Below are 26521 nucleotides of genomic sequence, written 5' to 3' on the forward strand. Positions count from 1 at the left end.
CAGTATTTGGTCCTGCCATGAGGGCAGGGGACTGGACTCGATGACCTCTCGAGGTCCCTTCCAGTCCTAGAATCTATGAATCTATGATTTTTTCCCCCCAGGTTTCCATTGGTCAAAATCAGACTGTTACTTTAACAAAAGCCTTTGGTGTCTGATTCACTGACCAAGACAACAACGAAGGGTTGGTTAGTGTAAATCAAACATATAGAAGAAAAGAAAAATTAAAGAATAATTCTCCACTGAAGTGTAGATTGGCTTTTTCCATTTCATCATGCAGGTATATACTTAGGGGTTTTGGAAGTGCACATTATTCACTAGACAGATGGTGTATTGGCTTCTTTGTCACTATTACAGCCTCATATAAAACTGTGCTTAGGCACTTTAAATTACCAGCAATATTAACCATTCTTTGGCACTATTAGCTCAAGTCCCTGATGTCTCCTGCAGAGTATTCATTACATGTGTACTGGTAGCAGCTCGCTTCTTTTGCACTAAGTCCATGTTGTCAAAAGGCTTATGGATGTTTTTAGGCTAAAGGAAGTTACTACATATGAACAGGTCCCCGCCTGCTGTCCCCTCCCACCAGTCACTCAGTCTTCATTGTAAAATACCCAAAGGGGCCTCCTGTGCAGTGTACATTCTGAAATAATAATAAAATGCCACTTCCTTTAAATAAAATTAAGTTGTTTTTAATAGAGTCTGAGCAAGAACTCTGGATCCCAACACCCATAACCTTTGGTAAAGTTTGCTACTGTGTTAGAACTTTGTGCCGTTTCTTCTCTGTCTAATGGGTAGAACCAAAACTCTGGATCCAAACACCCATGAATTTAGAGAAAGTCTAAGTTAAGTTATAGGCCAAAACTTCTTAGGCTTCATCCCATCTCTAGATATTGTGCTAGAGGAGAGCAAGAAAAAAAAGCCTGCATATTAAACAAAACAAACAGTATTCACTCAGAGCTAGACGATAACCTTTACCTTTGAGTAATACCATACTCCACATGCAGGCCTACTGAAATTAACGTGATTACTTGCAGAGTAATGTATTATGTAGCATAAAGGTAGCAGAGTTGATTCCAAATAACTTTTGTGGTTTGTCTTGCATCTGTCTTTCCTATAACATCAAAAAGGCCAATTTAATTTTAATTAAAAAAAAATCCTTTGTGTGTAAAACCAGTACTATGTAAATCTAAAAGGCCATAGACAATATTTATAGCTAATTTTTATAAACAGGGTCCATAATTCTTCGTTCTGTAATTCCATTGACTCCATTGGAGTTATTCCTGAGTTTTACACCAGTGTACATGAGAGGAGACTCAGAAGATTTATAATGGGAAAATGCTGACAGTCTTAAATTATTGTGGTGCTAATACAGTGTGGGCAGCACTGTAATTCTCTTGAAAGTTCCAAAGTTTTGTTTTCTGAGATGGTTTGTTTCCCAAGAACAAAGTCTACTTACCCCCCAAAAAATCTTTCCAGATGAATGAAACTGGGCTTGTGAATATCTATATTGCTGCATTTTCTCTTGGTATTTTAAAGGCCTTTCATTTTTAGGGCTTCCTATTGTTGAAATTTGTAAGGGGTTTCAGGAACTTCACAGCAGAAAGGCTTATTCATATAAGTCAGGGTTTGTTTTTTTTCTCCTGTCCCTCTAGAGTATCTTACATAGTCATTGTAATACCAGATATTCAAGCAGCAGTTTTAAGTTTGCGAGCCATGTAACTTTGCTGTGTCCAAAAATGTGTAGACACCAAACAATACCTACTTTTTAACTTATTTTAGGAGAACTCCATGAATCTGCATAATGGTCTCACACAGAAAGTGCTTTATCTTCACCAGTTAGCTAGTCAGTTTAGTGGTATTCTATTGGCAAAAGCTTTCAGAGAAATTATGCATGGTAAATTAATGAAGGCCGTCTGAGATATTATTGTCTGTGAATGCACATGCCATTAGAATCAATGGCTGGCTGAAAAAAGTTAACGGTCATTAAGTGACTGTTAAAAGGGCCGGTGGACACAGATTCACTCCCTTCCAGGGTTCTGGTTGGATTAGGTAAAGACAGAGATTGCTATTTGCCTGTAGGCCATAGGACAACCCAGGCTTTGTGCTTTTATATCACCATTTATGTTGGGTCCTTTCTGTCACTGGCAGATTTACAAGAGTCTGAGCAAGACCATCTTACAACCAGGTAAATACCCCTTTTTCTATTGCTTTGTTTAGTTCAGTGCAAAATAGAAAAGTGGGTGCATTTAAATGCTTTAAAGTCTTTTGGACTTCTCAAAGGATGTCTGAAATGCAGATTGAAAATTGGTGAAAAGCTTTGGTTCAGTAAGTCTAAAGTTTTTGGTTTTAGATACTGTGATCTTTGCAGAGCGAGGTCTGTGAAATGCACATCTACTTGGAATAGTGGAATATCTTAATTTTTTTTTTCAAATGGCAAATATATTAGAGTATTGTGACAGATCTAACTGTCATTCAACAGAGTGCAGAATGGGGTTTAACTCCGGAAATTTAGACAACTGTATCCCAATATGGCAACTCAGCTGTGAATTTGTTACACAAGACATGTAAGTGACGTGAACTGTGTCCTCGGTACCTTTTATCTATATGGCAGTGTCTTTTTCTCAAGTATTGTAGACATTGTTTCAGGTGTCAGCCAGTGTATGATTTGGTCACAGTTACTTGTGACTAAAATAAAATATGCTGGAAAAAAGTGATGATTTGGTATCTTCTTGAGGCCATTGAAGAAAGCAATATAAAAGGCTCTTTGATCAAGAGGTCTTCAGAAATTAAACTTGACCAGTCACTGATGAGGCAACCCTGTAGAAGCTTAATTAGTATTGATCCAGATTTGTTTTTAAGATTTAGAATTAGTGGCCTAAGAGGAAGGTTTTTCCATGGTAGTTTATGCCACAGAGTCTCTGTTATTATATCACATGCGTCTCAGACAAGCATGGTTTTCCTTGAGAGGAAAAGAGAAATGCCTCATTTGACTGAGATTAACACGCACAACCTCACTAATATTTGAAGACAATTTCTCTGCCTTACTTTCTCCCTGTTTCATATCCCATAGAGATTACCCTAGACTGCTGCTGCTTGGCACTGTTATTTATATAAAGATATGTAATGTGTTTGTACTTGAGGGCTCATATGTAACAGTGTATACAATTTCAGATAGTAGACATTGGCAGGAATTACTGTGAAAAATGACTTTCTAGTGACAGCTTTATCCTGCCTATAATATGTCATTGCCTGCAACTTTCAATTAATCACAGAATAACAAAACACTGTGTCTGGCGACAATGGTGTGTCCATTAATATCAAGAAGTGATTGAGTCTCAGCTTTATGAATGTGAATGCTGTCACGGACCCCGACCACTCTTGCTCCTTAATCAGTAAGCTTCAGTGTATAGGGAATTCCCACCCCCCCTTTATCGTCCGCCTTTGTGATCTGTTAAACTGCAATCCATAAGGTCTCGCATCTCTATAATAGTCTGATGGTGTGAGGTTTTAAATGATCTTATGAATTTGACTTTGGCTCACTCTGCATTGACCTTGGTGTCTTCAATGATTGTTCTCCATCCTGTTGAAGAAGAGGGGGATAAGGAAGAGATGGCACTAGAGGAAAGGACTTTGGGTATATTTTTCTTGGGTTTTCATGCATCCTGTTGCAATCTCTGAAGAAATGAAAGGAGGGAGCAGGAGAGCGCATTACTGGAAAATAAAAGACATGGATTGTAAATTGTGTCTGTCTCCAACACAACCAGATTGCTAGACTGGCACCTTCCGTGTGCTAGACTTCATCAGCAATCACTAGATAATTCTTGCGGTAGTTCTTGGGGGCTTATATTGCTCTAACATTTACGTATTCCTGGTTGCTCTCTTCCCTTTGAAATAAGACCCAATGTGATGTATCAGTGTATTGAAATCCCAAACTCTCACCATGTCCAAAGTCATATTTCTACCTCAAATTGAAATGCTGAGAGAGGCTTTGTGGGAGTGTTGTGGTTTGGGCCACAAAGGAACAAAGACTCTATGGTTTCACATAGCAGATATGTGACTCTGATACTAGACCCAACTTATAGGTAGTTCCTGTACCCACTGAAGTCAGTAGTTAGTTTTCTGTTGATTTGTGTGGAGGAAGAATTGAGCTCTCTATGATATATGCACCTAAAGTAAGTAAGAAGTCGGTTACTAATGCTTTTAGTAAGCCTGTTTGTAAATGGGTTTCCCCTCAAGAATGAAGGGAACCAGAAAAAGATTACAAAAAATGATTCATTAGATCCCACCAGAACCATCTGAGCCATTTTCTGTGAACTATTAAAGCAGAGCATTAGTGTATTCTGTACAATAGCAGGGACTAATAGAAATATCTTTTAATTTTATTGATTTATTTATTTGATGCATTGATGCTGTTTGGGAATTTGTTGTACTTTTGACTGACTTGTTTTTGTCAATGGGATGCTGGGGGGGGGTTTATCTGCTTTTCTGATGTGGCGTTTAAAGGAAAAGAGTGTGTGTGTGTGTGTGTGTGTGTGTGTGTGTGAGAGAGAGAGAGAGAGAGAGAGAGAGAAATAAAACCGCTGCCGGTCCCGGGCCTCTCTCTCTCTGCTGCTGCTGGCCTGCTGGCTGCTGCTGCTGCTGCCTCTGGGTTTGAGAAGAGCTCCTGGCCCTCCTGCTCTGGCTCCCATCCCAGGCCATCCTTTCCTCCCAGGAGCCTCCCCTCTCTCCCTCTCCCTCCCTCCTCCTCCCCTCCTCCTCCTCCCCTCCCTGCCTCCATCTCACCTCCGCCACCCTGTGGGGTCACCCCCAAGTATGTGTGTTGTCCCCACAAAAATCGTGTCGCACGGGCGGATCGGCGATGATTCGGATCTCTCTCGGCTTCTGCAGGCTCTCACAGCACTCTTAACTTCTTCCCTTGCTTAACATTGTAGCCTGATGGCCCCTATCCAGCATGTCCTTGATATCTGCTCAAAGATATCGATATCCTACGGCCGCGGCCAGCGCGCCGCTGCTGGAACACGCGCCTCACCCCAAACTGAGATGGTCCTGCTTCACCACCTGTGCAATTGCTGCCTGCTTGCGCTTGCTGAGGAGGCACCTGTAACCTGTAACTGACCTGTAACTGATTAACTGATTGCTGACTGCAACTGGCTGCTGCAAGCATTTAAATTTTTTTTTTTTTAAAAAGGCATTTAAACCTGAAGCCTGAGGCAGAGTGCAGACTGATGCAGAGTGGAGTGGCTGGAGTGGAAGAACAGGAATTCTGGGATAGCTCCCTGGGGTATAGGAGCGCTGGTGAGTGTGGCAGGTGTCTGCTGAGCGCGCTGCCAGCGCTGCACAGCAGCCGCTACCCCAACCCGATGGGTTTTTTTTGCAGCAGCAGCCAGGGCTGCAGCTGCAGTTGCCTGCCCTGCGTGTGTGTGTGGTGTGACGGTGTGCACAGCGCTGGAAAGCCTCCACCAGCGCTGCAACTTGTAAGTGTAGCCAAGCCCTCAGTCAGTCTTTCTTTCTTTCTTTCTTTCTTTCTTTCTTTCGGGACCCAAAGAAAGATAGCAAAGTTTTCAGCTCTTCAGTAAGACTGGCTGCTTTGCTTGGGGGGCTGAAGGCTTTCCATTGCTGCTGAATACTCAGCGAAACAAAGACTGTATGACAGAGACTATGCTAATCAAGGATCTATCCTGAATGTGGTTGTGGTTCAGTAAATACAGTGTTACGTCATTGCCATACAGAATTTTTAATTCCCTGTGAACAATATGGCTTTTGACAATTGGTGAGGGTTTCATTTTTGATTCTTCATCTAGACTTTTATTAACACTAAGTCTCTTCCTGCCCTGTTGTATTAGGGTTGATCTTGCAAGCTACTGAATTTTCTCGACTCACAGAGAACTGGGGGCATTCGGCACCACACAGGGTTGAGTTCTTGTGTCTGGGTTGGGCCAGTGCCTCAGCTGGTACAAACGGACATGGCTGTATTGAACCACTAACACACGCTGAGGATCTGTCCAGTTGTGTGGGGATGGGTATGCTGCTGGCATGTGTTCTAGCTGCAACCTGGATCCTGAAGCCAAAAGGGGAGCCAAATGGGGTGTCTTCACCACCACTGGTTTTGCTTCCCAAAGTTATTCTTTTAGAATCTCCTTAGTGTAGTGTCCAGGTAGCAGAATAGCCTTAAAACCATATTAAGAGTCTGAATAAGTTCAGTGATTAAGTTAGCAAAAATTCTCCTTTTCCTCTCCTTTCCCTCTTCTCCACTCTTCCCCCCACCCCTGTCCAAAAATCCTTTCTCAGTAGGGGAAATGCAAATCATATTGATCTCTTCTGCCTCCTCGCAAGAGCCATGTGCAGGCTGTGTACTTTTTTTGTCTCCAATTTCATGAATAACTTAATTGCTTAGTTATCCCTTCGGGTATATGTAATATTAACATTGGTTAATGACATTAATTCAAGTTTTTACCATTAATAAAATGGCATTGCTTAAAATTAAGCATTATATTTCAATTAGCACTCCATCAAAAACTTTAATAGTCTGGAGCTTTAAAATGATATTTAAAAAAAAATGTCTTATAAATTTTTTATTGTGTCAAGCTAATTTCCAAAGAGTGATTGAGAGCCCAGATGATCTGAGGAACGACCCTATCTGCCATGTTTCTTGAGGGAACTTCTCTCTTTTATGACATTATACAAAAAGGTCACATTTCCACAAAGCAGGAATCTGTTTCAGTCACCTCCTGAATTCATTATCATCCTTTTTACTTTTTAACATGAGGCACATGATATACAGGCACCCCAGGTGGACATGTTTAAATTAATCTAGTAATAATTGATTCAGAAGAGATTTGGAGGACAGAATTTGCATAAAAGCCATAATGAGAGCAAATCCTCAGAGGCCAGACTGAACAGCTAAGTCCCTGAATAACTTACATCTTCTAAACTAATTTGGTTATATATGCAGCACGGTGGTGAGGGGGTTAGAACTCATGTGCTTGGAATTCATTACACACATTCATCTTCTCCAGAAAGCCCTAGCTTCACAGTGTGTGAAACTGATGCCAGCCTTCCTAGCAGTCACGCATAGCCCTTCTCCACCCGTGAAACGACAAGTTCTGGATCTGAAAGGTGATTTTAAAAAGTTGTTCCACAGTGTAAAGTCAGCACCATGGGGCTGGGAGATGCTCTGTTTGCAGACTTTCCCCCCAAAGGATGACATTTCCTAAAGGAGGTTCTAAACTGGAGGTTTGACCCAGCTTTTAGCAACATGTCAGAAGTGCGTGGAGGGCTGCATAGTCTTAGATATTCCCTCCTCCTACACCAGCATGGTTCTGTCTGGTCTAATGTTAGATCACACAGAGTCTGACCCTGTGAGGAGCTGAGAACCCTCAGTCCCGCTGATGTCGCTGGGAGCAGAGGGAGCTCAGCACTTCCCGGGATTGGGACCATAAACTAAAGCCCGCTGCAAAGTGAATTTTGAGGCAATGAAAACAGTGAGCCGCATTTTCTCAGGGGACCTGCCTTGCTCTTCTTGAAGCTGATGGCAAACTTCCACTAACCTCAGTGGGAGCAAGAGCTGGCGAGTTCACTATGATGCAAGCCTATTGGCAGATGCCCTAGGGTATCTAAGAAAGAAATTTGGTCCAGCCTGTGTAAGATGAGATCAAAGCCTGCTTGTTTCATGGGTAGACCAGAGATATGTATGAGTATTAGGGGGACTGATGTCAGACACTTATGAAGTGTAAATTGGGGTGGTTTCAGTGGAGCTACTCTGATGAGAATTTAGTTCTACATTGTTTGGTTTAAGCCCTTAATAACCGTGTTGAGTGTAACAGTTCTACACCCTTCATGGTAATGAAGAGTTGAAGTGACTTGTGATTTGGGTATTTTCCTACTTGTTTCTCTCCCTTTAAGTGATGTTATGCAGCTGTATATGCTTTAGAATAACACAGTTTTTCCTAAAGAACACCTACCCAGAGTGCAATAGATGGGGCTGATAAAAGTAGCGCCGTTGGTCCATGGATGAGAAAAGTTAATGTAGTGCAGCAGGTGCTTGCTGCTGAATAATGTGCAGAATAAAACTGGTGTGCTGGGTGTAGCAGGAAAAGGGAGAATCTGTTTGATTTCCCACCCCACCCCTTTCGCATTCTGGACATTTATAGACCTTTTGGATGCTTTGTAGCTGAGAGCCTGCTTGTGATAAACAATGCTGTGAAGTGCCAAAAAAACACTGCAGTGAAAAGTACTCGTGGTTCCAAGCATACTAAACTTGAGTTCCGTTGTAACATTAAGTGCTTATCCCTCTATAGTTCTAATTAAGTCATATATTTGTTATGAGGCAGCTGATAATCAAAAGTCTCAGCCAAAAACACATTTCTCCTTCACACACGCATGTTAGATGGAGGTTTTTCTCATCCAGTTTTTGCATGGACTCCAGTGTTTTTGAGAGAAATACTGCAGGGTATGCTACAAATTGGTTATTCCAACCCGATTATTTCCGATGGGGGAGTGCAGGATTTTGAGTATCCATAATGCCTTGTGGTAGTTAAAACAGAGGAATGGCAATTGTTGATCCAGGGGTAGTTGGGCAGGGCGAGTGGAGGAGGAAGGAAGCTCTAACTGGCGTCTTTAAGTCAGAAAATAAAGTCTTGCTGAGTAGATCAAGCCTGCATGTTAAACCTCACTATCAGATAGGAAGGTGGGTGGCATGGCTAGTTGATACGTTGGCTTTTGGCTGCTGGAGACTCAAGTTCAAATCCTGGCTTATATCACAAGTGAAAATAAGGCCTGGTCTACATCTAAAAGTCAGGTCAACCTAGCTACATCACTCAGCGCTGGGCAAAATTAGAGATCTAATTAAGATGACCTGAGTCCCAATGTAGACACCGATAGGTTGACAGAAGAATTCTTCTGTCGACCAAGCTACCATCTTTCGAGGGGGTGGATTGACTTCAATGATAGAAAAACCACTTCTGTTGCTGTAGTGAGTGTCTGTGCTACAGTGGAATAGCTGCACTGCTGCCACTGTCACGTTTGCAGTGTAGACGTACCCTGAGTTTGTTGATCTCCTTTTAGTTCCTTCCACATATTGCAGTCACAAGACCACCACAGGGGCTGGTAAAGTGCAGCATGATCATCAATCTCTCCTGAAAAGAGTCCCAGGACTGGACTAGCCAGGGGTTTTACAGCATTGAGGCAAAGGGGGAACTTCCACAGTATTGTATCTGCCTGAACTGTGCCTGACTTACTTCCAGGGCTATTACTAGTTTCTCTTCATTGCCTCAGGCACAAAATTTATTCCAAAAGCCTTAATTAAAGAACACCCCCAGTGTGCCTCTACATGGCAATATCAAACAATGTCAGTAAAACTTTATGGTTAGTACTGTAATTGCGCAAAAGTCAAGCAGAGTTATGGTTTCCAAATTAAACTGGGAGAACAAGGAGGGCCTTGTGTCTAAAGTGTTTGGAATCAAGAGACCCGAGTTACTTTTCTGGCTCTGCCAAAGACTGTTTTTTTGCCTCTAGGCAAGCCACTTAATTGCTCTGTGCCTCAGTTTCCCCATTTGTAAAATGGGGCTAGTAAAATTAACTCGCGGGAGTGTTGAGAAGGTAAATTCATTAGTGTTTGTGACATGTTCCAAGATCCTCCGATAGAAGGGCCTGTGGAAGTGCACAGTATTATAAAAGTGAGCAGTAACTTTGCATGAATATAGACATTTCTATTGAATCTTTTTGAGTTTAAAAAAATGAGAAAAATAATTGAAAATAACTCCCATTTCCCCAGCATAAGAGTATAAGAACGGCCATACTGGGTCAGACCAAAGGTCCATCTAGCCCAGTATCCTGTCTTCTGACAGTGGCCAATGCCAGGTGCTTCAGAGGGAATGAACAGAACAGGTAATCAGCAAGTGATCCATCCTCTGTTGCCCATTCCCAGCTTCAGGCATACAGCAGCTAGGGACACCGTCCCTGCCCATCCTGGTTAATAGCCATTGATGGACCTATCCTCCATGAATTTATCTAGTTCTTTTTTGAACCCTGTTATAGTCTTGGCCTTCACAACATCCTCTGACAAAGAGTTACTCAGGTTTACTGTGTGTTGTGGGAAGAAATACTTCCTTTTGTTTGTTTTAACCCTGCTGCGTATTAATTTCATTTGGTGACCCCTAGTTCTTGTGTTATGAGAAGGAGTAAATAACACTTCCTTATTTACTTTCTCTACACCAGTCCTGATTTTATAGACTTCTGTCATATTCCCCCTTAGTCGTCTCTTTTCCAAACTGAAAAGCCCCAATCTTATTAAGTTCTCCTCATATGGCAGCTGTTCCATACCCCTAATAATTTTGTTGCCCTTTTCTGTACCTTTTCCAATTCCAATACATCTCTTTTGAGATGGGACGACCACATCTGCATGCAGTATTCAAGATGTGGGCGTACCATGGATTGATAGAAAATATATTGCTTCTGTGTCTTATTATCTATCCCTTTCCTAATAATTCCCTTTTAAACTATTAATTACTCAGAAAATACACCTGCATTTATTTAAATATTTATTGATTTACTGCAGTAAGGGGCAAATCCTCTGCTCTAGAGGGGGCACTTGGGGGCTCAGAGTGAAGCTAGCGCTTCTGGATGCACTACTCTGCAGATCCAGAAGCCATGCAAGAACTGTCTGTTTGGAGAGGCTAGCCCCTGGCCCCGCCCCTTCTGCCTGAGGCCACGCCCTCAAATCTTCCCCTCCCTCGCCGGCCCCCCAGACCTTTGAGCACTGGGCAGCCCCAGCCCCGGCTGCCCCGAGTCCCATGCCACAGGCCGGCCTGACTTATCCCCAGTCCCTGCCCCAGTCCCTGCCTGCTTTGGGGAAGAGGAGGAGCCTGGGCTGGGGCTACGGGGGAATAGCAGGAGGGGGCCTCGGGGCAGACCGTGGGCAGGGGCCATGTCTGACTGTTGGGAGAGGCTTAGCCTTTCCTGGCCTGCGCTACGCGCCGCCCATGCCAGACGCCATTGCCACAGCTTGTGCGGGAGTAACCAGAAAAGAACTGCTGCAGGCTTAAGGATGCAATAGTGGATGCACAGCTGCTCTGCTACTGCCCTGTGACCTGTGAGGACTCCTCCCCTCTCTGGCCCTCTGCAATTTCCCTTGTTCAATCCTTTTGATGGAACACCTAGAGATCTGAGTTGGAACTCAGGGCTCCTGAGTCCTGATCCAGGTTGTGTCAATCACTCCTCCTGAAGCCGTAGGCGCCGACTCCATGGGTGCTCTGGGGCTGGAGCACCCATGGGGAGGAAATGGTGGGTGCTTAGCACCCACTGGCAGCCCCCCATCAATGCTTCTCCCTCCCACAGCATCTCCTGCCCATTTCTCTGCATCAGGAGGCATGGGGTGGGGGTGGGGGGAAGTGAGGGGGCCGAGCAGGGGTGGGAAAACGCCGGGCCGGGGTGGGGTTTTGGGGGAAGGAGTGGAGTTGGGGCAGAGCTGGGGAGTGGGGGAGAGCACACCCTGGCAGATTAGAAACTCAGCACCTATTCCTGAAGCCTTGTGCAAGAAATTTATGGCCTGATTAGCAAGGTGCTGAGTTCTGTAGCACCCACTGACTTCACTAGGAGTTCTGGGTGATGGACACTTCCGAAAATGAGGTCCTTAATCTCTGCCTTGATTTCTCCATCTGTGAAATGGGGACCTTGAAAACTCATTTCATACCCAGTGCAGTTCCAAGCAGACAAGCCTCCCTCAGCACAAAAACCACCATCACTTCTGGCAACCTTCTTGACCATCTCAGCAGAGATGCCAAGTACTGACTGGGGACAGGGATGGAAATACCTTCTCAAGCCTAGCAGGTGTCATAGAGGGCATGGGGAGTTAGCTCAAATGGTAGCGCGCTCGCTTACCATGTGAGAGGTAGCGGGATCATTGCCTGCGTTCTCCAAGCTGCTGCTCTTTCCCACCCTTCCCATCTTTCTCATTTAGTTGGGATTGGTCCTGATTTAGCTGGGATTGGTCCTGCTTTGAGCAGGGGGTTGGACTAGATGACCTCCTGAGGTCCCTTCCAACCCTGATATTCTATGATTCTAGGGGTCCCCGAGAGAAGGATTGAGGCATACGGACAGGGCAATGTGTGCAAGCTTTGACTGCCAAACTAGTTCCTTGGATAAACAGAAGACTTCAGACTCCGGGGCACCTTTCACAAATGCTGAATTCATACCAAAACCCCTAACAAAATAGCTCACGTTTTTATATTACATGTAGTCAATAAAGCAAGTTCAAAGGTCTTTTTTTCTTTTGAGGGCATCTTGAAGCATGTAGGAAATCAGTCCATGTGTGGTTAGGCTAGCTCTGTACAAAAGTAGGTTTAAGTGTCTGCAGATCAGGTATTTATTTGTGCCTACTGGGTTTGGCAGGTGCCCAGCGATATAGTAGGTCGTGCTCTGCTGCATATGCCTGTACTGTTGAATCATAAACATTTTATGGGAACTTTACATAATAGAATTCTGTTCTGGAGTGACCTCCTCTAAGGGTGACAGCAGTTCAGTTTCCATGACCATTCAGTCGTTAGCGTCTCTGCCAACAAGGGGGCCAGCTAATGCCAGTTGGTGGCTCCTCTGATTTGGACACCTGGTCCATGCAGAAGTGGACTGAGACCCACTGACTCATTTCAGACTAAGCCACCAAGCTGCCATTAGAGAGTATCATCTTGTAGTATCTAATCCAAAGCTCATTGAGGTCAATGGGAGTCTTTCAGTTGACTTCAGTGGTCTTTGGATCATGTCCTTGGTTACGACCAAGATGAGCTGGAATCAGCTGGTGATCTAAGCCCATTACCAGTCCCTTGAGCTATCTCGTCCTACAGATGCTCATACCTTAGACCATTTCTTCCCAACTCCCTTTCAGGCTTCCATGCCATGTGCCTGCAATGTGAATTAATAGGTTAAGTAACTTTTTATTTATGTGGAGATGTCTGAAATATTCTCATATGTCAAGATAACAGAGTAATGTGTCTTCTTGTATTTCCTGATTTGTGGTGTTTTACTCCTATATGAGAAACAACAATGTTGTCAAAAGCTGGTGAGTGCTTCAAAAGAGACAAACTCCCAGTGAGTTATACACTCAGAAAGAGTAACAATGGCCCAGCGGTTAGAGTGCAAGCCGGAGACCCAGGTGCAAGTTTCTGCTCTGCTACAGACTTCCTGTGTGATCCTGGGCAAGTCACTTAGCCTTTCTGTAAAAAGGAGATGGTAATACTTCCCTGGGTTGTGAGGATAAATATCTTGGAGGCTCTTAGGTTCTCAGGATGGTATGCTAATTAGGGCCATATAAGTAGCTTGTAGAGACTGATGAAGCTACAAGTAACAAGTCCCAGCCAGAATCAAGAACTTCAGAGTATAACTGGAAGTAAAAGTAGAAATAAGTCAGTGGTTTTAAAAAAGAAAAATACAATGCATTGTTTAAAACAAAAAAAGAGAGAGATCCTCTTCCCAGACAGGCATCTGAACAATGGTTTATGTAGTCGAATGTATCTAGCATTAAAAAATAAAAAGTTCATTATGCTAGAAGGGAGTCTAGTTCTGTAAATGTGATTGAAAGATTTGACATTGTTTTATATAATTGCACTGTATCGTTTCCTTTTGTAAGACAGATCCACTGTTCACAACATAAACAGCACTAATGGGTAAATGTACCAACTGCTGGTGGCAGAGAGAAAAGCTCTGTTTTTTTTCTTGATAGTGAGAAGCAGCCTTTTGAAACAGTCTGAAAGAGTGAATTCCAGCTGGCTGGGGTCTGTGGTCAGGGCAGGCAATGACATAAATATAGCAAGAACTGCATTTTTGTCGGCATTGGGGGGGTTTTTTCTTTTTTTTTTTTTTACAGTGCATAGTTCGCTGTGCTAGGCTGTCATCACTGTATTGCTCAGCTGTCATGTTGTATAACATTTATATTTATTTTGTGTATTGGTCCAATGCTCATTTTGAATATTTTGGTGCCAGTGCACCTCTGTCTGCTGTTGCTCCCAGCTTCCAATGTCCTGTTTCAATAACACCATAAACGTATCCACCCAACCATAAAAAGGGTTTTGAGGTTATTTTTGACTACAGTGGGTCTTGATTCAAGGGGTTCATGGCATTGATTTTTGTTCAGTTTTTCAGAGTAGTGGGAAGATATTCACAGATATTTAAGTTTTCGATTTTTTTTTATGGTTTCTTTTTCACCTTGGTTCTACTCGGTATCATTTTGAAAATAATGATCTTGAATACAACTTTAGATTTAACTACACTGGTAAACCTTTAAAGAGAGAGTGGAAATTTACACGATCAGGGAAAACTTTCTAGGGAACAGGGATATCTACTGGGCTGTGGCATAGTCTCCCAGGGAAAGTGGCAGAAATCCAACCACTTGACACATTTTACAACTAGCCTGGACAAAATGCTAGTAACTGTACAACAGGGAACACTGTGTTGGCAGGAGAATGGACTGCATGACATTGTGAGTCTTTTCTCTCTGCGGCTTTTAAGGTTCCATGATCCTAGCGAGTATGCAACTTGGGCTTCTCTATCCTTTGATTCTAGACTTGACAGTGAATTTAGGAGTGCATCAGAGGAATGTGCAGGAGGCCTAGCATATATGTCTTTGTGTCAAGGATGAGCACTTTATCTCTGGTTATTATTGCAACTCAACAGTGTCAATCAAGGTCACCTTTTTTGGGTGAGGTCCTACTAGATCGGGGTGGGCAAACTTTTTGGCCCGAGGGCCACATCTGGGTATGGAAATTGTATGGCGGGCCATGAATGCTCACAAAATTGGGGGTTAGGGTGCGGGAGGGGCGTGGGAGTGGGTGAGGGCTCCGGCTGGGGGTGTAGGCTCTGGGGTGGAGCCAGAAATGTGGCGTTCAGGGTGTGGGAGGGTACTCTGGGCTGGGACCGAGGGGTTCAGAGGGCGGGAGGGGGATCAGGGCTGAGGCAGGGGGTTGGGGCATGGGAGGGTTTCAGGGGTGCAGGCTCCAGCTGGTGCTTACCTCAAGCAGCTCCCAGAAGCAGCGGCATGTTCCTCTTCTGGCTCCTACGCAGAGGCGTGACCAGGCGGCTCTGTTCACGCCCTGTCCACAGGCACCACCTCTGCAGCTCCCATTGGCCATGGTTCCCGGCCAATGGGAGCTGCGGGGATAGTGCTTGGGGCGAGGGCAGCATGCGCGCCCCCTGGCTGCCCCTATGCATAGGAGCCAGAGGGGGAGACATGCCACTGTTTCCGGGAGCCATGCGGAGTGGGGTAAGCCCCTGACCTCTCTCCCCAGCGGGAGCTTGAGGGCTGAATTAAAATGTCTGGAGGGTTAGATGCGGCCCCTGGGCCATAGTTTGCCCACCCCTTCCCAGGTCCTTTCCCATCTTTGACACCCTCCACCATAAGAAGCACCTTGCAGTGGAGGAAGGCTGCATGCTACCTTCTCTGGAACCCAGTGTGGGGAGAGTGATACAAAGCACATCTTCCTAGATGTGGAGAATATTTGCTGTATTCAGTCCCTTGCTCACTTTCATAATGATAAAGTTTGTGATACAAGAGGGGACGTGGGGGGGGGGTCCCCCTCCCCCTGATTTCCTGCTTGGCTTGTACTGAGCATGCTCACACGGACTGAGCATGCTCAGTAACACTGCTGAAGCCGTTACCCTCACTCCGCCCCCACAGTATCCTCTCTTGATGCCTCCCCTCATAGCATGGCTTGCATGTAACCTCTCCCTAGTACCCTTTGTGTGTGTGATCCCTCCAATTGCCTTGTCTTTAATGGCATGTGCTATAGACTGTGCTAACTTTAACTTTGAATTATTTTCCATCTCTCATTTTTGCCACTTGTTATTTTAACTTGCTTATGTTTTTAAAAGAAAAAATATGTCCATCTGCAGTATTTGTGAGCCGAGACATAGCGCCTCCTGGAGAGAATCACAGTGAGATTTTATAAACGCCCTCTCTGAAATCTGTGCTAATCTGGGGCCTGAGAATAGTTAAATGCCGGTAACACTTGTCACAGTTCAGGGCAACTGCTCCTATATTCCCACCGCTGTGCTCCATCAAGGACATCCACTTAAAGGTTTCTGGCTCCGAGCCATCACCTCTCTTGGGCGGAGACCTGCTCCTCACTCCCTCTTGAACAGTGCTTTTCCAGGCTGCAGAGTTCCCTTACACTGTGATATTCCCAGCAAGCCAGACTACCTTAAACAAGCTAGAGTCTGCACTTTGCTTCCTCTCCAGAGGCTAAGAACAGAGTAGTTACCTATAGGTGTCAGTGACTGCACAACTCTTTCTAAGCAAGTGCGTTTGTTCTTAAAGTGAAAGCATTATAGCGAAAACCTATTGAAAACAATAAAAGAACCTATACACATGCTAAAAAGCTTACCAAAGGTCACCTGTCAGTCATGTGGGCCCTAATAGGACAAGTCCTTCCAATCCTTCCGGAAGGATTAGAGCTCCCCACCCATTTGCTGGATCAGAAAGAAGGCCCTGAATCAACAGAAGAACATAGGAATAGCCATACTGGGTCAGATCAATGATCCATCTAGCCCAGTATCCGGAAGGACAGTGGCCAATGCCAGATGCTCCAGAGGGAATGAACAGAACAGTGCAATTCTTGAGTGATCCATCCCCTGAAGTCCAGGGCCAGCATCTAGCAGTCAAAGATTTAGGGACACCCAGAGCATGGGGTTGCATCCCTGACCATCTTGGCTAATAGCCATTGATGGACCTAACCTCTATGAACTTATCTAATTCTTTTTGAATCCAGTAAAACTTTTGGCCTTCACATCATCCCCTGGCAACAAGTTGACCATGTGTTGTGTGAAGAAATACTTCTTTGTTTGTTTTAAACCTGCTGCCTGTTAATTTGATTGGGTGACCCCTGGTTCTTTTGTTATGTGAAAGGGTAAATAACACTTACTTTCTCCACACCATTCATGATTTTATAGACCTCTATCCTAACCCCCCTTAGTTGCCAGTTTTTTAAACTAAATAGCCCAGTCTTTTTAATCTCTCCTCATGGAAGCTATTCCATACCCGTAATCATTTTTGTTGGCCTTTCTGTAACTTTTCCATTTCTAATTTATCTTTTTTGAGATGGGGCGACCAGAACTGCATGCAGTATTCAAGGTGTGAGTGTAACATTGATCTATATAGAGGCATTATGATATTTTCTGTTTTATTATCCATCTCTTTCTAATGGTTCCTAATATTCTGTATGCTTTTTTGACTGCTGCTGCACATTGAGTGGATGTTTTCAGAGGACTATCCACAATGACTCTGAGATCTTTCTTGAGTGATATCAGCTACTTTAGACCCCATCATTTTGTATGTATATTTGGGATTAAGTTTGATTATTACTTTGCATGTACCAGAATTGAATTTCATTTGTCATTTTGACAGGTTTCAGAGTAGCAGCCGTGTTAGTCTGTATCCGCAAAAAGAACAGGAGTACTTGTGGCACCTTAAAGACTAACAAATTTATTTTAGCATGAGCTTTCGTGAGCTACAGCTCACTTCTTTGGATGCATAGAATGGAACACACAGACAGGAGATATTTATACATACAGAGAACATGAAAAGGTGGAAGTACGCGTAACAACAGGAAAAGTCTAATCCCAGTTTTGTGAGATCCCTTTGCAGTCTGCTTTAAACTCAGGCTATTTATCCAAAAGGCCTTTCTTTGTGTGTTGGTCTCTGGAGAATGTAGTTTGAACTAGTATATGTGAGCCTCCACAGGAGGTGATACCTCTCTGGGAGGGGGTTACAACCTGACTGATTTGCCTTAATCACCACCCACTGGTTTTAGTTCCTGGAGGAGCTAAAGTAGCCCTCCCCCATGGAGTGGAACACAGTCCTACATAAACCATTCATTTAAAACAAGGGCCACAAAGATGCTGCATGGGATTGCACTGTATGTCACATCTCCCCTCTGAGAGGTCGCCCACAATCCCAGCCCTCAATAATACAGACACTTAATACACTAATGTCTTTCAGGGATATTACAGGAAATTGCTATGTCTGTCAGAACAATCAGTGACATAATTGGGGATTGATGGTGCTCATAACCACTCAAAAGGAGGCAAAAGATTTGAAAAATCCTCAGGCCAAACCCCGAATACCTTCCTGTAGTAACTTTGCAGCATTGAGGGCTTTGATCGAAACCCATTGCAGCCAATTGGAGGCTTTCCATTGACTTCACTGTGTCAGACAAAACTGCCACCGAGCCAAATCCCAAGTCTTTTTTTCAGATACAATTCGCTGAATGCAACAGGAGTGAAAACCAAGGGCCAGATTCTGAGGTCTTTCATCACTTACTATTCAGGCAAAATTCCCACTGACTTCACGGGGTTGAGTTAGCCCAAGTAAGGGTTTAAATTGGACATAGCCTCTTAGGGTACATGGAACTGCTAGTGTTGCCTATAGTTAAAATTGCCTGACGCTGCCTGTTCTAGGATCCCATTTTCAATTGCTGTGATGGGGTGTACAAACCCCACACTGGGCAACAAGGGGTTAAGGGATTATTTTGGGTTCAGCCAGCTCCTCCCCACCACAAATGCTCCATCTGCTGGAGGAATTAAAAGGCAGGGAACAATTAGTTTATTTGGGGGTCAGAGTTGGAGGTGAGCAGACCTATTGCCCATAGCTCCAGTAGAGCAGAGGGAAGCTTAAAGGCTCTGATACGGCTGCCCAAAGGGGGCCTCCTTTAGAGAAGGGAGGACCCACCCCAGATACAGCCAGAGAGGGAAGTATCCTGTGACCTTGGACACTGGTAACTCCCTTTTTACTACCTGCCCCTTCTGTGGCGTGAGGGAGACCCTGGCGCACGTTTACGTAGAGTGCGCCAGGCTGCAGCCCCTATACCGGCTCCTCACCAATATCCTATTGCGTTTCTGGCTGCACTTTTCCCCTCACCTCCTTCTCCACGCACTTGCTATCCGTGGCCCCACAAAGTCGCGGGACCTCTTGGTCAACCTCCTCCTCGCCCTGGCAAAAATGGCCATCTACGTGACCAGGGAGAGGCGGGTGGCCAATGGAGACTCCTGCGACTGTGGGGCTTGTTTCCAATCCTTAGTCCGTTCACGTCTCCGGGCGGAGTTCCTCTGGGCGGCGTCCGCTGGCTCCCTTGATGCCTTCGAGGAGCAGTGGGCGCTGTCCGGGGTTCTCTGCTCGGTGTCCCCGTCAGGCTCCCTTCTTATGACCCTTTGACCGCATGCCTGTCCCTGTTCTTTTATTAGTTGTCCCCCGCAATTAGTGGGTTTCTGAGGCCCTATGGAAGCTCCCCTTAGGCTGGGGGGGGTTCCGTTAGCTTTGCCCACCCCATTTCCTGGAAACCCAATAGATACTACTTTTTGGTTTGGATTTCCCCACCAGGAGAAGGCCTTGGACTGAGCTAACCCTGGTGGGAGGGGGGACCAGGAGGGATAGCTCAGTGGTTTGAGCATTGGTTGAGAGTTCAATCCTTGAGGGGGCCACCTAGGGATCTGGGGCAAAAATCAGTACTTGGCCCTGCTAGTGAAGGCAGGGGGCTGGACTCGATGACCTTTCGGGGTCCCTTCCAGTCCTATGAGATAGGCCCAGGGAGGACAGCCTTAAGCAGCCTTGGTTGTAGGGTTGCCAGATGTCCGGTTTTTTACCAGAATGCCTGGTCGAAATGTGACCCTGGCGGCTCCAGTCAGCACTGCTGACTGGGCTGTTAAAAGTCCGGTCAGTGGCGCAGTGGGAGCCTGGGGCTAAGGCGGGCTCCCTGCCTGCCCTAGCTCCGCGCATCTCCTGGAAGTGGCCACGCAGCCCCAAGGCTCATAGGCAGTCAGGGAGGCTCCGCGCACTGCCTGTGCCCCAAATGCCGGCTAAGCAGCTCCCATTGGCTGGGAACTGTGAGCAGTGGGAGCTGTAGGGGCGGTGCCTGCAGACGCGAGGGCAGTGCGTGGAGCCTCACTGGCTGCCCATGCATGTAGGGGCTGCAGGGACCTGGCCGCTGCGGTAAGTGCCTCCAGGACCCCGAACCCTCTCCCGCCCCCCAACCCTAACATGGAGTCTCCTCCCGCATCCAAACTCCCTCCCAGAGCCCACAAACATCCCCAACACCTCCTGCCCCTCAAACCCCTCATCCCCACCCCAGAACCTGTACCCCCGGCCAGAGCCCTCACCCCCCCTCGCACCCCAACTCCCTGCCCCAGCCCGGTGAAAGTGAGTGAGGGTGAGGGAGAGTTAGCGACGGGGAGGGAGATGGAGCGAGTGGGGGCAGGGCCTCAGTGAAGAGGTGGTGCCTCGGGGCAGGGGTGTTTCGTTTTGTGCAATTAGAAAGTTGGCAACTTTCTTGGTTGCTAGACTACTGGTAGCCCAAGGGGCCCTGGGTTGGAGCCTGGTGGAGTGGAAGGGCCTGGGCTCCCCTCCTCACAACCCTCATGGCAGTCAGGGGTTGTGGCCATAACCACTAGGCCACACTTCCCAATGATCCCAAGTGAGGACCATTACAGTTGCTTATAACTTTGTCAAACTTTATTGTTCTTCTTATCTGTTGTTTGTATTTCCATAGGAGCCCCCATCATGGATCAAGATCCTATTGTGCTAGGTGCTGTACAAACGCAGAACAAAAAGACTGCCCCCACTTGCTTACCATATGAATAACTGTTAGGGCTGAAATTTTCTATGGTGGATGTCTGCCTCAGCTTAAATTTTTTTGGAAAGTTTCATCTAAAATGGTTGTTGTTTCTGAGAACAAAATTAGGGGAAAATACATTGTTGTGCATGTATTTTAAAAAATCATTGCAACTATTTCATTGAAAAGCTTTAGCTACCCCCTGCTTTGGAGCAGGCGCTTGAAATGTGGCAGGGGAAGGTGGTTGCCCTGGTGTCAAAGACATACCTTCTGCTCTTCCCATGAAAAACTGCCCACATTGGGCCAAGTGACAAGCCTTTGAAAAAAAATTATCTTTTTGCACATGCTCACTAGAAATTTGTTAATTTGGCAGCTAAATTCTCTAAAGATTCTGTCTGCACTGACCATGCTCCAGTCTGCAGCGGGGAGACTGTCTCCTCTGTTCTCAGTAAAACACCCTGCTGGAAGCCAGACAATGAGGGAGAGAAGGAGGAAGTAGCCACTCTGGAATGCAGAGGAGATGAGAGATAGGAGGGGGTGTGGTGGGATGAGCGAATTAATCGGTGCAGGCAGTTGAGGGGCTGGGGCAATCTTAATTTTGGCATTTCCTAACTTCTGAGTGCTTGATTTTGCAATCTTAATGTTCTTTTAACATAATTTTTTATATAATATATAGTAGTTGCTGCAGATGCAGATATTAGAGGGTGTGAAGAGTTACTGATCATCTTTATGGCAATATTCAGAACCCATAGGAACAAGAATAAAACATAGCATATGGCTTTAATTTGTAATGTTGCTACCTGGTGCGTCTTTCCTACTGCCTTTTTAAGCAGTTTATTTTTGCATTTGCATTACTTGAATTACTTAATACTGAGCCATTTACATGTATTTGGAGTATTTGCACTTTTCAATATTGTTACAAATTCTGTTGGTATTGCATGCTAAGAGTTGTATAAAGGCACTTAATTTTTCAATGTATTGTTTGCTGAATATTATCACATCTAGTTAACACACGTGGGTTTGTAATGAAAGAGGAAAACCACCCCTAGAGATTTGTTGCAGAGTTTAGATAGGGATGTATGTTTCCTAAAATGAAATTCTTTGCATTGCAGGTATCCTCTCAGGGCCTACCTTGGAAGCTAGATCTGCAGCAGGCCTCCAATCATGGTTGTATCAAGATTAAAGGGCATTTCTCTGTCTGTGGCAAGCCTTTTCCTTCTCACTTTTCATCTCTCAGCATCACAGAATGCACCCGAATACCCTGAAACTGAGCAACAGCAATGCGTCAGAAGAGAACACCCCACCATTGCTTTTGAAGGTAAGAGATTTTCTTCCCTTGGATGCCTTAGCTTGATTGCAAGGTACAATAGGATAGTCTGCTCTGGAGACCTTCCTATAGTGCTCCGTCCTGGGAAGCAGGGAGGTCAGAGCAGAAAGCTGGGAGATAAGACCTCAAGGTTTCTCGGCACCATTCTACCACTGACTCTAATATGAGGCTTATTTCATACTTGTAAAGCATTTTTAGATCTTTGAATGAAAGGCACATTTATTATTTTGGACATTTAGAGCAATATTATTGTGTATACAATAATAATAAAATCGTCACTTGTTGCGTCCATTGTTGCTTTTTTCTGCATACGTTTGTAGTCATTTGCCAGTGATTTTTCTGACCTCCATCCAGACTCCGGCCTTGATAAGATCTTAGAAGCAAAAGAGCAGCCACCTTTTTAACGGCAGAGACCTACAGTGCCATACATAAAAACATCATAGGCCTCTTCCTGTGCTTTGCAGCATAAGAATTTGCCTGAAGAACTGTGTCCTTATCCCAGATAAATGGTCCATGTCGTTATGTGTAGTAGTGGTACCCCTAGGATTCTGTCAGCGCTTCTATCTACTCATCCATCTAGTTCCAGGCCCTCATCACCCTCAGATCTGAGCACCTATACAGTCCAGCGTAAGAAGTTCCATACACCATTACCATAGTGCGTTGAGCCTCCTTGCCAGCTGTAGCTTCCTCCTAAATGTTGAAGTATTGATTTTGGTTCCCCTTTGGGGGATTGCAGTACATCTGTGGTTAGGTTCTTTGCTGAGGGCATCTGAATGAGGCTTCTGTGACCTTTGAGATGGGGTGTCCAGGGAGAAAGGAGACGTTGAAAGGTTCCTTGATGACCTTTTAGGGCTCTTGTCTAAGGCTTTATGCTTCGTTGGAGGGAAGGAAGCTATTGTCTTTACATTTGGAAACAGTTTTCTTGTCTGTTTTCCATTATCCATGCTTTAAAGGTTTAAGTGGATTAAAGTAAATTAGCAAATCTTTAAGCCTATAGTACATAATAGGGCACTCGCTCTAACCTTATTCCTGTGGAATGGGTAAATAAACCTTGATTTTTAATTGCTTAGTAATGCTGACCTTCTGTTTTATTGGGGAAGGGCGAAAGAAGAAATCCCTGAGGTTAAAAAATGTGTTGGAACTCAATTGGCTATTTAAACAGATAATACAGTAATGAGCATATTACAAGTACACACACAGAAAGAAGTTGGGTCTCTTAATATTATAAAAAATATAATATTTTCGGTTGGGTTTTTTTGATTCACAAAGAACCTGTTTATAGGATCCATCTTTAAGATGTGTTAGCTTCCGGAACCCATGTGAAGTTTAGAAGCATGTTTCAATCCTAGGTTCTGATCCTGAGAAGCCAGTTGCAGATGTTGATCTCAAGATGGGTGTCTTCATTTGCCAAACTGCTTTGTGTTAATCAGGCATAGCAGGAACACAAAAAAACCCAGAGCATTCCTTTTCCCTTTTGCTGCTCTTTTCTGGTATGGATTAATTAGAGCCGGGCAATTATAGGAAAGAAATAGAGATGAAAATTACAGCCATCTAAGGCAAATGTCCTCACATGGGTCCTCTAAACTTTGGTTAGATTCATGGTTATAGTTTGTTTTCTGCACCTGTTTCCTGGTGATTGTTCAAGATACATTGTAGCCTTGTGTGCTCTGTTATGCAGCCCTGCTGAAGATGTTCTGTAGGAAAATATGCAGAATGAAATTAAAGGCACCTCTGTTCCTTAGCTACAAGCAGCACTCAAAAGTCTATGGAAGAGAGTGTTATGCATCCAGAAAGCACGTCACAGCTCTTTGTTTGATTTACCTTAAGGATCTATCCTGTCCAGGTCCCAACACCAGTGGGCCTGGAAAGTGCTGAACCCCTTAGAACCACAGCTGTGCAAGGGGAACAGCTTGGGGAATCCACATCTTATGTGGTGCAGAGTATTGCTCTGTGAAGTCTCTCTCCATGGCAGCATGGAGCAGGCGGGTTGTGGCCAATAGGTCCCCAAATACCTTGTTCCATTGACCATAGCCTACTGTGTAGTGGGAATGCAAGGGCAGCTGCTGGTATTGTAGCCTATGGCGCAGCTGGGCTGATGCTCCACAGTCTGGTGGAGGATTCCTTTTCCCAAGACCCCAAGCATCTCCTTAGCTGTTACCCCTGGTCTAGTGGGTAGGGCACTGGACTGGAAGTCAGGACTCTGGGTTCTAGTCTTGGCTTGGTTATTGATAAGTTGGGTCAAGGTAAGGCACCACTCTCTGTCTTGTTTACTTATATTGTAAGCCTTTTGCGGCAATGTGTGTCCTTTCGAGGTTTATTTATCCATTCCACAGGAACAAAGTCAGAGCCAGTGCCCCATGTTATGTGTTTGTCCATTCTGAACCTCCTGGATCTGCCAAACTTAGCCAGAAGTCACTTGAGAACAGGTTTTCATGTGAGATTTCTATACTAATTCTTACTTCTCTCTGGTTTTGTTTGTTAAATCATGCTGCCTTCTTTATTGGTTATGATCAGGAAAGAATGTTGCTTAAATGAGTAAACAAATTACCAGGGTCCTTAGTTCTCTCCTATCAGCCAGCACGTTCACCCTGAGACATGGGGTGTTATAGGCTAAGATGGACCTATTTGTTCCAATATTGGTCGTGCAGTTCTCCTCCTCTACCTCCACTCCTCAAGCATGCACAACGCGGGGACCAGAGCCGGTGCTAGGCTTAAGCAGACTAAGCAATTGCTTAGGGCCCGAGCAGCTCAAGGGGACCCCCCATTAATTTTTAGAGTGTGTGTGTGTGCGGGGGGAAATGTTCCTGCTTAGGGCTTCCAATGGGCTAGTACCAGCCCTGGGGGGACTGTCAGCAAAACTGCCTCAGCTGACCTGAGCCATCATGCTGATGCCCAGGGAAGATGTGGACTGAGCTAGGTAACTCAGACTGTTGAATCCCTAGCTACATAGGGTGTTATATATGACACATCCTATCATAACTGTTGGTGAAAGTTTCCGTGCGTGTAAAATTTGGCCTATTGGCAGGTATCTGATCTCTCCTGAATTATGTTCGGGTGTGTTTTCTGTTGCCTGCTATTTTAATTGATTTGGGAGTGTTCTAATTTGGGGTTTTACTTTGGGCTGATGTGTAATTGTAACCTGCTACCAGATGAATATGACTTGGGTAGCATGAATGAAGCTTGCTGCATGTAAATGCATTGTTCTTATTTTTATTTTAAACAACATATTTTTGAAAAACAGCCAACTTGCAAACATTGAGGTCTACGGGGAGCTATTAAATGTGTACTTGTTGTACTGAAACAAAAGGCTGTTTTAACTTTGTCTGACTAAAAGATAATGGGGTATGATTTATTTCTCTTGGATTTGCACGATATTCTGCCAAACACCCCCACTACAGTTGAATTGGTCACTAATACATTATTCCCTTTAGTGTATATTGATGGGGAAAAAAACACTATCATCCATGAACTCCACCACCCAGGTATGAAAAGCCCATAGGAAATTTTGCTAAAGATTTGCATTCATGTTGAATGTGCTTGATTGTTGCCATTCCTAACCAAATATTTTGTTAAAAAAGGTGGAGGGTTTTGGGATGAAGTCTGGGAGGTATTACTGGCCAAATATCCAGGGGAAACCAAAGGTACTATGGGAAAAATCCATTGCCACCCTGGTATCTCCATTAAGGGAGTTGAAACTTTAGCTGCTAATGTAACACTGATGGGTGAGCAATAGCAGCATGTGCCTAAGACTGCAGTGGTGCAGAATATTTGACCTTAAAGGCATTTGGCTGTGGATTTCTTTTCTATTAAAAAAATCTCATTGTATTTTTTTATCTTGAAAATGGAACTATAGAAAATGAGTCTGATATTTTCTTCCTCAGGGTTGGTTTAGAATTTGTTTTGAAATTACTAGCAATAAAGTCATAAATAATTGAACAACGGTTAGGAAAGTAATTTTGCTCTCAGGCAACCATCTGAAAATCTCACACAACAGCTTTCAACTTATACAGTACAATGTATTTTTTTAATACACTAATATTTTTTCTTTGGTGCTTACTTATCAATGGTGTCCTATGAGCCTTGCAAATAAACACGATGAGAACTGATAAAAAGGATTCAGTGTGCTGTGCCGAAAGGCCTCTGGGATAAAAAGGGTCTGGGAAAAGTGCCCTTCATTCATAAAATGCTTTAGACAGAGAGAGTCACTCACAAGCTGCAGAGAAAAGGAAGATTTTACGGTAAGAGTTAAAGGAGGGGGGTGATTCAAAGCTTCTCACAGAGGGGAGAAGGGAGTTTTAAAGAGATGGGATAACACAAGTGAAAGAGCGAACCCCCACCCCCCCCAACTGCGAAGAGGCATGGGAGGTGGGATGCAGAGGAGAAGAATGTGAGGGAGTGTTGTGGAGCAAAGGGAGTTGACTGGGAGTAGGTCAAAAAGGTAGCATAGATAGAATGAGTCCATGTAGTTTTGAAGAGCAGCTGGGTGTTTTTAGGTGCCACTAGCTTAATTTCTGATAACAACTGCATGCAGCGTTGCTTTGAGTCTTGAATATATCATTCAGAATAGTTGGATCCCGGACACAATATTGTGCTGTTAATAAGCAGTGCT

At 44.6% G+C, this 26521-nt stretch overlaps 1 protein-coding gene across 6 annotated transcripts in view; it reads left to right on the forward strand.

Moving 5' to 3' along the window:
• Positions 1–26521, forward strand: part of SEMA5B (semaphorin 5B) — a 351645-nt gene that overhangs the window by 163007 nt on the left and 162117 nt on the right. For all 6 annotated transcript variants that reach the window (XM_039494195.1, XM_039494194.1, XM_039494196.1 and 3 more), the window contains exon 3: positions 21698–21903. In XM_039494195.1, the coding sequence (XP_039350129.1) occupies positions 21750–21903 (154 nt within the window). In that variant the 5' untranslated portion in view covers positions 21698–21749. The remainder of the gene's footprint in view (positions 1–21697; positions 21904–26521) is intronic.

The sequence above is a fragment of the Mauremys reevesii genome, linkage group 11 (assembly GCF_016161935.1).
Source record: "Mauremys reevesii isolate NIE-2019 linkage group 11, ASM1616193v1, whole genome shotgun sequence".
NCBI lineage: Eukaryota > Metazoa > Chordata > Testudines > Geoemydidae > Mauremys > Mauremys reevesii.